The 14,413-nt window shown below is 34.0% G+C and overlaps 1 protein-coding gene across 1 annotated transcript; it reads left to right on the forward strand.

The window, feature by feature from the left end:
- Positions 1-8: 8 nt before the first annotated feature.
- Positions 9-14,348, forward strand: LOC135845837 (uncharacterized). The gene is made up of 2 exons (XM_065364681.1): positions 9-498; positions 9,710-14,348. The coding sequence occupies exons 1-2, from the start codon at positions 457-459 to the stop codon at positions 11,234-11,236; spliced, it is 1,569 nt and encodes a 522-aa protein (XP_065220753.1). The 5' UTR covers positions 9-456; the 3' UTR covers positions 11,237-14,348.
- The last annotated feature ends 65 nt before the right edge of the window (positions 14,349-14,413 follow it).

Here is a 14,413-nt window from a genome sequence, read left to right on the forward strand (position 1 = left end):
GTGCGTACATTGTAGACCTGCACATTCGTAAACAATCAAATTCTGGCAGTAATGTGTATTTTTGTGCCTTTATTGTTCCTACCCCCACTCACTAACTAGTCTTTCGGCGTTTTAGAAATTTTTACTTGCAGGATTTAAAATGCATCTTCTCATTATAGATCTGATCTTATGTCGAGATACATACTCGTTCTCGTGTTCCTTCATTCTTCGTAAGACTGACTTCGAGAGTAATTTTGTGCAGTTTTTATAATTCGCTTATTTTTTTTTCGTCGTGTGATTTTTTTTAAAGATATTTTTCCAAGACTTTATACGTACGATTTTTGTCGATTTTTTAAAAATATTTATTTCGTGTTGTGTAAATTGTACGAACAATTTTTTCGCGAGTGTTCCACTTGTTGCTGATTTTTAAAACATTCCACGCGTCCGTTACCTACCTACCTGTAAATTTTCAACACGATGGAGTCTGAACGTTCAAGCCTACAGAAAATTTTCCCAAACGTAAGTTTTTAATTGCATTACATCACATTACATCATCTATGAATGTTTTTTTATCAATATATATGTCATTTAAAAAATTGTATCGAGGACACAAATAAATTTCGGTGTGAGTTAGGTAGGTAAGTTTAAAAATAAACTAGATAATACGTAGGTATGGATTGCATTTGCTCATGTTGCTCGCTATCGAATACTTAGTTATTTCGTGTAGTTCATCGTGCATTTTTAATCAATTTTTTTTCGTTTAAATCCAACGGCTGTTGGGTCTAATTATTTGATAATAGTTAATTACGAGGATTTGGTGATATCTACGAAACGTGGATTGATTCGATTCGAGTTAATTTAGCTCGTCGAGTTTGATGATTTCAGGAGTAAATTACTCGTGTGTGAGTGAGGGTTGTATTTTTCGATGATTTTTTTTTTTTTTTTAATTCATTGTATCGAGAAGCATAGAAATTTATCAACTACTAGGTACTCGAACGTTTCCGAGGATGGTATGGACTTTCATTTATTTTAACCTAAGATACCAACTTATTTACTTTTTAATTAATCATTTCGACTCATCTGCTCTGTTCTCGAAGAGGATTGATTTTTTTTAATACTTACACGTTCAAAAAGGTTTTTTTTTCAATGAAAATTCCTACTGTTTTATTTACTTTTTGAATTCCTGGAGATTTTTTTGTGTCTTGAAAATCACGAGTAGATTTCGAAATGTTAGAAGTTGGATTGAAAAATTAGAATTTGATATAAATTGAAAAAAAAAAGAATTCGAATCACATCTCACTTTGAAAATTCAGGATACCTATCTAACAGGCAGGTAATAAAGTAGCCCAGTAAAAAAGTAGTGACTTCCAAAATAGGCAGTGAAAGTAGTGAATTTTGCCAAAAGGAGGGTGATAAAACTTGAAAAAAATTCAACTGCGTTTCTATTTTTTCGATATTGTTTTTTTATCATTTTGATTTGATTGAAATTAAAAAATTCTTCGTTCACAAATTTTCTTTCAATTAAATTTTTTTTGAAAAATTTGACTTCGTTGATTTTTTGTGCGGGGAAGAGGAGGGGGGGGGGTCGAATGGAGAAATTTCTGAAAATGTTGTTGAAAAAAGGTGGCGAAAAAGTAGTGATTTTTTTCAACAAAAAAAAAAAAAAAAAATCAGTTAAATACCATGAAATTGAGGATTTCTTAAAACGAGTATAAATGATGCGGACAGAAACAAGAGGCCAACTTGATAGACATTTTTAATAAAATGTTACCACTGGGAATGTTTCCAGTTCTCTCTTCCTTTATTTTTTTTAAAAATCTAGACAGTAGAAATTTAAATCATTTTTTATCTATACATTGACAATTTTGACCATTCATGAGCAGAAATTTCCAAATTGAGGCAAAATTGGAATAAAAAAGATTCGATATTGTAAGTGTTTTTGATTTAGAAAAAAATTCCATTCAAAATAAAATTCCACGTAAAGAACAAAAGCGTGAGATTAAAATTTTGAAAATTTCTTGATTTTTTTTTTTAGATTTTGAAAGGGGAGAATAGGTAATCAAATTGCAAAAATTAATTGTAAAAGTGTTCAATAAGTAATTTAAATCAATTATGTTTTTCATACAAGTCCGGTGAAATCTATCAAAATACGTAATTTTCATTGAGTAATTTTGATGCCGTGTAGAAATGGGTCCAATCAAAAAGCTGACGTCATATTCGTGTTCAACGTCACCAAAAACATACTATTTCATGTGTTGCACACACAAAGCCCTGTTTTGAACTTTTACCCCATTTGGGGAGGTACTGGGGGCCATGGATGGGATCCAATCGAAAATCTGACGTCATATTCGTGTTTAGCGTCACCTAAAACATACAATTCAATATATTACATGCCCCAGATTTCTTTTTGAAAGTTTTGCCTAAATTTGTAGGAGGGGGTGTTCCCTCTCCATTAAAAGATCCCATCTCGAAAATAAAATATTTCAAAAAAGCATCAAAAGGTACATCTATGGAGTTTTTTTTTAAATTTTAAATGGTAGCTCACACTTACAGCGCCATTTTTAAATTCGAACTTTCAATTTAAAAGTTCAACTTTCAACTTTTGAAAATTTCAAAATTCTTAAAAAGTTTGAAACGCAGTGCTTTTTCGAACTGTGAAATTAGTTTTGATCATCAAAGTATTATAGCTTTGGAGGAATGCGCTGCTAAAGTTGAGTGCCTCGAGACAATGTGAACATAGGAAATGGAAGCCCCCCCCCCCACTTCCTGAGCGTGCTGGGACCAAACTGATTTCGGGTTTCTTACTTATTGATTGGGTAAATGTTGTAAAAAAAAGTTTGAGCGAAATCGAGGAACATTACTCAAAAACATCGGTCGAATTGACATGGAATTACCCTGTCGGGTCATTCCACGTCAATTGGACCAAGAAGTGGTAGGTGGGTTCGGCGATTTTTTTGAAATTTTTCCTGTGGAAAGACCTTCTGAAGGGATGACCAATGGCGCAAATCGCAGCCCTCTAGCCCATTTTTAACGGCAGCCAGGGGGTGTCAAAGTTTTCAGTGAACCTAAAATATCATCCATTTCAGCAGTGGATTGCTCGATAACCACGATACCTACCAAAATGGAACTTTTTCCCATAGTTAGAGGTTTTGAAAGGCTTTTTGGTGATATCATAAAAATCAGTGTTGCCACTTTTTTTCGTACAAAAAATTAGCTCAAAACGTTTCAAAACGTAGGTTTCATATCGTTCCGACTCTCAAAAATTCTGAAAAAAATATATTATGGACAACTGTTCATGCTGAACAACATATTAAAAAATTGGGATGGTAACTTGTAACAAAGTCGATTTAAAAAAATTTAAACTTTGCGAAAAAATGCAATTTTTTGATTTAAAACATGAAAAAAAGTTTTGATTGGTAAAGTTGACCTATTTGACCCCTATTTTTACGTATCTGTTGAAAAAGTTGAAAAAACCCCTTCACTCAGTGAAATGAACTCATCACAAAAAAATCAAAATTCAAAAAAATTCAAAAAAAAGCAAATTTCATTTTTTTTTGCTGTGAGTGAGATTTTTATCAACCTTTTCATGAAATACGTCAGAAAGTGGTCAAAATAAGACAACTGAATAAATTTAAACTTTTTTTGATGTTTGAAATTGAAAATTGAATTTTTTTCGAATTTTGATTTTTTTGTGATGAGTTTATTTTATCGAGTGAAAGGGGTTTTTCAACTTTTTCAACGGATACGTAAAAATAGGGGTCAAATGGGTCAACTTTACCAATCAAAACTTTTTTTCATGTCTCAAGTCAAGAAATCGCATTTTTTCGCAAAATTAAATTTTTTTTAAATCGACTTTGTTACAAGTTACCATCCCAATTTTTTAATATGTTGTTCAGCATGAACAGTTGTCCACAATATATTTTTTTCAGAATTTTTGAGAGTCGGAACGATATGAAACCTACGTTTTGAAACGTTTTGAGCTAATTTTTTGTACGAAAAAAAGTGGCAACACTGATTTTTATGATATCACCAAAAAGCCTTTTAAAACCTCTAACTATGAGAAAAAGTTCCATTTTGGTAGGTATCGCGGTTATCGAGTAATCCAATGCTGAAATGGATGATATTTTAGGTTCACTGAAAACTTTGGCACCCCCTGGCTGCCGTTGAAAATGGGCTAGAGGGCTGCGATTTGCGCCATTGGTCATCCCTTCGGAAGGTCTTTCCACAGGAAAAATTTCAAAAAAATCGCCGAACCCACCTACCACTTTTTGGTCCAATTGACGTGGAATGACCCTGTAGGTACATTGGTCTTTGAACAAGGTGTTTTTATTATAATACTCCTGTTTCCTATAAAAATGAAACAATTGAAGAGAAAAGGATCAAAAACATCTTTAAATAATGAAGTTTTAAGCCTACAGCAAATTCGGTCATGTAAGAATCGTTGATGTGTCATACTCGTGTAGGTAATTACTAATTACTTAGGTATCCTATTACAGGTGTAGGTACAGTACGTTGGTTATGTACCAGATACTGTAGCTATATGTAGAGTTGTTATCTTTAGTGTACGTTCATGACTTAAATATGAATCATTCTATAATCGTCTGTTGATGTATTCGTACCTCTTTAATCCAATCTAAAAGGTCAACTTAAATTTCTTGTTTTCGTCTACATCTTCACATTTCGGTTTGGAAATTCATATAGACTACACCATATAAGGTAATTTTTTGAGGAATCCTCAGTTTCAAAAAAAAAAAGCGAGAAAACACGAATTAATTTTTTTTATCGCAGAAAATAAAAGTATGATAGGTACTTACTGGGAAGTGGGAATTGAAATTTTGACCTATCGAAAATGTTCCACGTATTTTTTCAGTTAATCCTTCCCTTACGTCAAATTTTACTACGTAGCACGTACGAAATAACGAAAATTCATTCAAAAATACGCATGTATGTACTCATTAAAAAGCACGAAATTTTGGCATTATACTACTTATTAGGTATTAAATTTTTTTTCTAGTTCACAAATTTTTAAATGTTTTAATAAGGGGTCATTCCGCCTCAATTCGACCAACGTTTTTGCGTCATATCCTTCGATTGTGCTCGATTTTTTTTACAATGTCTATCGTCTACGAACCCAGTAAGTAAGAAACCCGCAATCAGTTTGGTCCAAGCCCCCTCAGGGACTTGGTGGGGGAGGGCTTCAATTATTTTCACATTGTCTGGAGGTACTCAACTTCAGCAGCACATATCTCTAAAGTATGTACTTTGATCAAAACTGATTTCACAGTTCGTAAGGACATTGCATTTTGAACTTTTATAGTACCTATATTTTGAAATTTTCCGAAGTTGAAGGTTCCAGTTTCAAAATAGCGCTGTAAGTAGTGTAAGTGGGAGCTACCGTTTAAAATTTTGATAAAATTTCCACAGATTTACCTTTTGATGCTTTCTGGAAACATTAAATTGTTAAGATTGGATCTTTTAATGGAAGGGGAGAACCTTCTCCCCCCTCCCATTAAAAGATCCAACAAATACGTAATAATTCCCACATTCGGAGTAAGGTCGTATTGGAATAGGTATAGATAGGTATATATTTTGCAAACGAGTTTCGGACTTTTACCCATTGGGGAGGTTCTGAGGGCCATGGACGAGGTCAATTTGAAAAACTAAGACTATATTCGTGGTCAGCGATACATCGAAAACATTCTATTTCATGGGTAACACGAATGAAACCATTTCTTTGACTTTAAACCACTTTGAAGAGGTGTGGGGGGTCGTGGATGGGTTCAATCAAAAATCTGACGCCATATTCGTGTTCAGCGTCACCAAAAACATGCTATTTTATGTATCGCACGAACAAAACACTTTTTTGAACTTTTACCCCCATTTGAGGAGGTGCTGGGGGCCGTTGATTGGGTCCATTCCAAAATCTGGCATCATATTCGTGTTTTGCGTCACCAAAAACATACAATTCGATATATCACAAGCCCCAGATTTTTTTCGAAAGTTTTGCCCTCAAATTTGGTGGAGGGGGTCCTCCCTTTCCATTAAAAGATTCCATATTGAAAATTAAATATTTCAAAAAAGCATCAAGACGTAGTTACATCTATGCAAATTTGTTCAGAATTTTAAATGGCAGCTCCCACTTACAGCCCCATTTTGAAAATTTCAAAATACTCTAAAAGTTCAAAATGCAATGCCCTTTCGAACTGTGAAATCAGTTTTGATCAAAGTATCATTGCTTTGGAGATATTCGCTACTGAAGTTGAGTACCTCGAGACAATGTGAATGTGGTACCTAACTTGGAAACGTATTTAACGACTATGTACGTAAACGTGTACTTACCTAATACCTCGCAATGGCAATAAATCATCGGATAATGTCTCCAGTTTTAGCTCTCGGGTTAGCTCTTGTGGCTATATTGTTTTACTGCCTTCGGAAGTCTTTGCAACGGACGAGTTACGAGTAATAAACACATTCGACTATTCGTGTATTTTTCTATATTCGTTGGCCTGATGGCTACAACAGCGAAATTAATTGAACCTTGCAATACTAATTCAAATTTTTTGTAATGGTATAAAAGCATTATTTTGAAAATTTTAAATTATTCAACATTTTGTTTCCATCTCGCCATTCCAAAATTTGCGCAAACCACAACTGGCTAATTAGCTGAAAAAATTCAGGAGGGTAGACCTGGGGTAAAAAATTGAGAAATAAATAATATTTCAGCCTCCCCTCCCCCCCCCCCCGACAACACATCACTTTGTCACATCTCATCTATCCTTGTGAAAAAATTACATTGAAATTCAAACCATTAAAAAGGTGTGATTTGGCCATTTTTGGCCAAAAATGAACCTCCCAGCCTATCAAATCGATCGGACACGATTTTGAACCATTTCGAGCATAGTCCTGGAGCCTTCAATTTCTCTAGATGAAATCTGAACACTAACGAGAGAAGTACCCCAAATGTTAGTTACCGATCAGAACGAAACTTTGCCCACATGTTCTATGTACGAGGTAAATACATTTACATATATGAGTTAGTAACTCGCATCTGATATTTGGTTTTTCTGATGTGAGTCCAATCTGGAAACTTAAGGGGCAAGAGTATGTGGATTTTCGAAAAACCAATTTTTGACCATTATTGATTCTGGGCATGATTTGTTGAGACGAAAAAAAAAGGCTCTTTGACAAAAGAACCTGAAGGCGCTACAGGCAACCATGTTTTGCAAATAGAATAAATTTTTTGGTTGCAAATTGCTCAAAATTTTCAAACGTTGAATTTTCGTAAATTTTGAAGGTTAATCCTTGTGTAACTTTTCAAGATGAGCAAAAAATGTTATTTTGTGATATTGTCCAACTTTGAAATTGAATATAAGCTGTAAACAGCAGTTTACAGAAATGTTAGGACATTGTTGAAAATTGATTTGCCAGTGGAGAGCCTTCAAGTTCAGAGATAGGCTATTTTTTAAGAGAACTTCGTTTGTTCGTCTTGAAAAGTTGTTCCAGAAAACATAGTCAAAAATGAGGTTTTCCAAAGTGTGTACATCGTTGCCCCTTCAAATTCTAAACTAGGCTCATGTCAGACCAACCAAATATGACGTGAGTGTTACCCTTTGAGGACCTAAATATAGGCAATGGGGTGGTCCTTAACTACATGGTAAAAAAAAACTTTCATGACGATTTTAGCCCCCTCCCATGAAAACCAAGCTGACCCCCCCCCCCTGAATAGCTCTCAAAAGGGACTTTTTAGAGACGATGAAACTCTGAAATTTTGAACCATTTTTCTTTGAATTGTTTTTTTTTCAAATTTTTGATTGTGGGGCCCACCGCAACCTGAATTTTTCAAAAATTGAAAAAATAAAAAATTGGGAATTATTTTCTCACCAAAGAACACCACTTTGTGGGTTGGGAGGAGGAAAGGCCAAAAACAACTAATTTTAGGACATCCCACATAATATACAAATTTCAACTATTCTGGAGAGGAGGGGTAAGCTTGGTTTTCAAGGGAGGGGGCTAAAATTGCCATGAGAGTCTATTTTACTCCAGAAGGACCTTCTAGAGATGATGGAACTCGAAATTTTGAAACTTTAAAAATTTTTCTTTGAATTAGGTTTTTTTCAAATTTTTGAAAATTGAGGAGCCCACCGCAGCCCGAATTTTTCGAAAATGGAAAAAATAAAAAATAGGGAATTATTTTCTCACCCGAGGTCACCACTTTAGGGGGTGGGAGTGGAAAAATCCCAACTTCATAAATAAGGACCACCCCAATAGGCAACCTCTCGAACAGATTGGCAACCAACAGTTGGTGTACTTTTTTCATAAGACTCACTTTTCACCTTGAGTAATTTCAACATGTTGAGTCAACTGGAAGTAGTTTCAAGTCATTTTTGAGCCTCCAGCGAATTTTTCAGGATTCCACTTTTTTAAAAAAAGCTACGATTAAGTATGCAAAATTTTTTCAAAATTGGTATGTTACAGTTAATCACATACCTGCATAGAAAAATTATACACTGGCGTCGAAATAAGTCCTCAAAATACGTGTGTATTTTAAGATGTCAATTGCCATTTTTGCCCCCAAATGCCCCGGTGACCACAACAGTCAATTATAGTGAAAAATCATGGTGAATTTTGTTTAAATGTTACAAATTTTTTCTTCCAGGGACTTTGACGGCTTCCCAATATGAAATTCTTCATCCCCCACCCTCCACCCCTTCTACACCCTCGAAAACGTACATTTTGACATATCACGCATCATTATGATCAAATTTTGAATTTTTCACTGTTTTCACCCCCTTCATTCCCCACAATTCATCCCTACGAAAAAAATATTGTCAAATTCGTGATCTACACCCTCAAAAACATACAATTCGACATATCACACATCATTATGGTCGAATTTTGAATTTTTCACCCTCTTCATCCCCCACCATTCAACCCTACGAAAAAAATATTGTCAAATTCGTGATTTACAACCTCGAAAACATACATTTCGACATATCACACACCATTATAGTCAAATTTTGAATTTTTAACCATTTTCACCCCCTCAGCCTCCACCATTAATTCCTACGAAAAAAATATTGTCAAATACGTCATCTACACCCTCAAAAACATACATTTCGACATATCACACATCATTATAGTCAAATTTTGAATTTTTCACCCCTCTCACCCCCTCACCCCCCACCCTACGAAAAAATATTGTCAAATTCGTATTCTGCGACCCCAAAAACATAAGGGAGGATATCATTATACCATTGTTTTAGAATTCATTGTAAGTTTTTGAATTACACCTGTTTTGAGGGTGCTCAAAGCCCACTGTGCATTGTGTTTTTGAGAGCACTGAAATTAGATACCTACCCGTACATACATTGATTGATTGTGTCCCAAAGCCTCCTCTCATTGGTGCCAGAATTCTCAGAAAATTGAAAGAGTTATGTGACATAGAGTTCATCAGATTTTTGGCAGTGCTAAAAAAGAATCCTGTATTTTTTTTCTATTTGCCCCCCCCCCCAAAAAAAAAATCCAGAATTTTTCATTTTCAAGAAGTTTTGGGGATAGAGAGGTAATATTGGAAGTTTTGCACCATAATTTTAGGGGGGGGGTCCAATTTTTTCTTTAGGAGAAGCAGTTAAAATAGTTTTTCCCAGCCTCACTCATATCAGCTTTCTTCTTTTTTTGCATGTGTTTGTTGTAATTGCATGTCTAACATTGTTTTGAAATGTTTCCACAGGTACCACGAGTGAAGCAGGTGATTATCGAGGATGATGCATTCACCATCCATTGCTGCAGGTACGCAGCAAAATCTGATTTCTTCAGCGTTCTCCTGACCCACGACTTTGCTGAGAAGGACTTGAAGAAAATCAAACTTCACGGAATTGCACCAGATGTGTTCCAGAAAGTTCACAAGTTGCTCAACACCGGTACATTGGAGGTGAATCCAGAGGAGGCTGTTCCTGTGTACATCGCTTGCAGGTACCTTTTAGTGAAGGATATCTACCTGAAGGACTTGCAAGAATTCATAGTGAAGAATTTTGATGACCTGGATACCATCTACCTCCTGGAGTACACCTTCCAAAACAATGACCAGCTGTTGGATTCAGTCCTTGCCCACTTGGCACCGCAAGTTGAAATGATCCACACAAGCGAAGACTTCAAAATGTTGTCGGTGGAGGTAGTGGCAGCGCTAGTGACAGACTCTAGAATCAAGATAGCCAATGAAGACTCCATCTGTTGGGCCATAGCCTCATGGCTATGTCATTCTTATGACAGAACAATGAGTGTTGGCAGAATTCTATGTAAAATTGCTCCTGAGAAGTTCCATTCAAGTATGCAGTTGGACCTCCCAGAAGAAAACTGGAATTTGAAAGACATAGCCAATGAATTGTACTCGTGGATCTTCGAATGGCAGCCCAAAGTTCCCAGGAAATTCAACAACGAATTTTTCAAACCTGATCAGCCTCTGTATGTCAGTAATGAGGATGGAATTCTCACTCTCACTCATTTTGATGGCCAGATGTGGACACAACTAAACCGCCCTCGGACTCCAATTGCCGCATCAACTGTCACTAGTGCTGCCTGTAAGCAGGCAGACTTATACGTAGCCACTCAAGAATTGCTGTCAGATCCATTTCAAGTTCGAGCCAACATCCTGCATTATAATTTCCGCACTGATAAGATCAGAACTATGAAGACACCTGGAGGAGAATGCATCAGAGGATTGCATTTTGTCAATGATCGTTTGTACTCAAATACTGAAAGCATTGTCCAACAATACTGTGCTGAACATGATGTTTGGCTCAATCCCATGGATATTGGATTGACTTGCTATCAGTTTAGTGCCAGTGATGGACAATATTTTTATGTAGCTGGGCAATACGAGAATAGCGAATGTGATACAGTCCATTTCTATGATCACAGGTGGTCTGAATGGATCTACTTTGCTGATGTGCCGCGGAATTATAGAGCTGCATGTGGAACATTCATTGGAGAGGACCTGTATGTTGCTGCAATTGGCTGCCGTGGAAGAAGAGACTGGCAGTTCTTGAAGCTGGATACCAGGAATTGTCAATGGGAGGAAGTGATGAGCTGTTGGGCAAGGACTGCAGCAACTCCGGTCAGCATTCGCCAATGTAAGGAGCTGTTGGTGGTAATGGATCACCAACAGCATACTTACATTGGACCAGTAAATGGGAAAGGTCAAATGCGGATTTTTGACCATTATCGTAACTACCTTAAACCTGTAAGTAGTGCTAATTAATTGGTGTGTTTATTGTATTTTGTTTTGTTTAATTTTACATTGGCCTATTTATTGTATATATTTGTTTGTTGTTTTGCCATTTCATTTGATTGGTTTTTTTTTTTATTCTTTCATTGTTGTACAGTGTGAAGTTGTGTTTGTATATTTTCCTATTTTTGCCTATTTATTGTATATATTTGTTTTTTGTTCTGCCATGTCATTTGATTCGTTTTTTTTAATTCTTTCATTGTTGTACAGTGTGAAATTGTGTTTGTATATTTTCCTATTTTTGCCTATTTATTGTATATATTTGTTTTTTGTTTTGCCATGTCATTTGATTGTTTTTTTTTTATTCTTTTATTGTTGTAAGTATAGTGTGAAATTGTGTTTGTATATTTTCCTATTTTTTTAATATTATTTTTTGAATTCATTACCTATTGATTCCTATTTAATTACTACTTTCAATTCTTCCTACAATATCCTATCTTTTGTTGTGATTCCTACCTCATATAAAATGGTGTTTGGTATTAGTTTTCTTTTTTTTTTGTTTTTAAATTTTCCAATATTTTTTTTTATCAAATAAGTGTAAGTCTTGGTGATTATATGTACCTAATTTGTGATTCCTTATTGTTAGTACCCCCAGTCAATTTTATGTGATTTTGTGCATTTGTACATTTTTCCTATTTTTTTTTGTGAATTTGTATTTTTGAAATTTTTAAACTTTTTATTACCTTTCAATTCTATTCAATCATTTTTAATACTTCCTATGATATTCTTGTCGTTTTTTGTGATTGCTGAGTGCCTTATGTAAAATTATTTTAAATTAGTTTCCCTTTTTTTTGTTTTAAAATTTTCCTTATTTTTTAATCAAATAAGACAGTGTAAGTCTTGGTGACTTTATGTACTTTGTCATTCCTTGTTATTAGTACCCTAGTCTATTTTTATGTCATTTTGGTACCTGTGTTTTTTTGTACTGCCTACTTCTTTTTATCCTCTTTATTGTATACTTTTTGTGGGAATTTTTTATTCCTTGATTTTTATCTATGTATTTATATTGTTTGATTCCTTGCTTTTTAGTACTCTCCCCAGTCTAATTTTTGTATGTACATAGTTTTAAACTCTTCTCTGAGGTACTATTTGATTTTAGATATAACCTCTTTAGTCTTAATTGCATACCAACGATTCATGTACCTATATATTTTATTATTTGGGTTTCACTATTTTTTTTAAATTCCTTGTTCTGTTTTTTATTGTAAGTGTTGTGTGTACCTACCTAGGTACCTAGTTTTATATTTTCCTTCAAATATTTCTTCTTAAAATTTGCTGATTTGCAATTTACAATTTTTTTAATAATTTTTTCTGCACCTATTAGATACCTACTTGAATTTTTAAATGTTTTTTTACCTCGTAAACAATTTCAAAATTTTATAACAAACTTACAATCCAGTTTAAATCACTCGAAAGCCAAGTTCTTGAGAATTTTTTTTAATGGATGCATTCGAAGCTTTTCGTTTTTATAGTAAACTGCATAATCCCAAAAATTGAAAGTTATTTTTTTGTAAAATTTGGACAATTGTGAGCAAATTATCAAAATTTGAAAATTGAGGTATTGGGTATTGAGAGTAATGAGGTTTTGAAATGGTTGTATCTGTCTTCTTTAGAAAACAACATTTTGTATGAAGAGCTGTAAAGTTATGAGATTTGGTAGAACATAAGTAAACTGGGTGCAAGGAATCACTTCCAGGAAGGGAAACTAGTACGTAAATTGGAAACTGAACTGAATGCAACAGCTACAAAAAAAAGTGTTGAAAATTTTACAATTCAAGTCCCAAATACTAATTTCTGCACTTCCATCGACATTTTTTTAGTCAATTTCTAAAATTTTGGGAAAACTTTAAATTTCAAAAAAAATTGGAAGGCTTACAGAACTGCTTAAAATGATCCGAAGTAACTTCAAATTGATTTGAAGTCGACGAGGAGAGGAGTGGGGGTAAACATAGAGAGCTTGCTTATCAAATTTCAACTTGTTGTTCATTTGGATTATTTTTATTTCAATTTTCTTGATTTAATCGTCCTAAAAAAAACAGGTCAAAAGCGAGAGAAATTTTCTGGAATATTTTATAATGTTTTTTACATCAGAAAAACGTCTGAAAAATTGTATTAACTCAAGTTTCCAAAAAAGAGATAATAAAGATTAAAAACATTATAAATTCAAACTTCTACAAGGAGACGGAAAAATTCATTCTCGAAAATTTTATTTTGGAGGGGAGAGGAAAGGTCGACATTGCTTCTCATGTTTTACATTAGAATGAAAAATTAGTCTCAAAAAATTAAATTTGAAAATTTTTAAATTTCGTTAAGTTGAAGAATTGGTTTTTAAAGTAAAGGGAGAATACTTTTTGAATTTTTGTGGAGGGGGGGGGGTTTAAACACTTTTACAGGAACGGTGAGAGTGGAGTTTCATAAATAATGTTCAGATTTGAAAATCTGTTCTAAAAAAAGAGAATAAAATAAAATTGACTGAAAAATGGAAAAAAGTACTTACTAGTTGGTGTCAAACAAGCAGAACCTCCTAAAGTGTTATTTTTTGAGTAGTTTGATTTCTGAGAATTGAGGAGTGGGGGATAGGCTGAATGTTTCCACTTTTTAAGTTTTAAGAGAAGAATAAATGAAAATAATTTCAAAGTCTGGTTTGAAAGTTTGAAAAATGGAAAACTAGGACTTTTTGGTTTTTATTTTTTGGTGATTTTTACCAAAAAAAAAAAAAAAAAATGAGAAGTCTTCGTTAGGTGCCCAATTTACGTATAAATACAGTATACACGTATCATTAAGTTGTGATTCTTGCCTACCTATGTGCCCAGCATACATGTAGAAAATGAAATTTGCCCAATGCACTTTTTTTTGTACCTAGAATTACGACGACAACATGCCATTATGTGATTTATGACCTCAAATAATTCCTTCTACCTTTTGTTAAAGACTATGTCATTATTTTAGTTTGTAGAATTATGATAAACTTATAATTTATGCAATTTATGCAAATTATTACCTACCTAAGTACGAGTATTATAGTCAAGTATTTCTAGTATTCACTCGAATTCTTCCAAATATATTTTTGATTTATGTTATCTCACTTGTGGATATGTTATTACGAGTTAAATGTATGGTACTTACTACGAACGTTTTGTTGGTTCTCGA

This window comes from Planococcus citri, chromosome 4, assembly GCF_950023065.1.
Source record: "Planococcus citri chromosome 4, ihPlaCitr1.1, whole genome shotgun sequence".
NCBI lineage: Eukaryota > Metazoa > Arthropoda > Insecta > Hemiptera > Pseudococcidae > Planococcus > Planococcus citri.

Excerpts from the sequence above, each read along its gene's own strand:
- LOC135845837 (XM_065364681.1), top strand. The coding sequence starts at position 457 with ATGGAGTCTGAACGTTCAAGCCTACAGAAAATTTTCCCAAAC. Across the intron at positions 499-9,709 it reads TACAGAAAATTTTCCCAAAC|GTACCACGAGTGAAGCAGGT; the intron begins GTAAGTTTTTAA and ends ATGTTTCCACAG.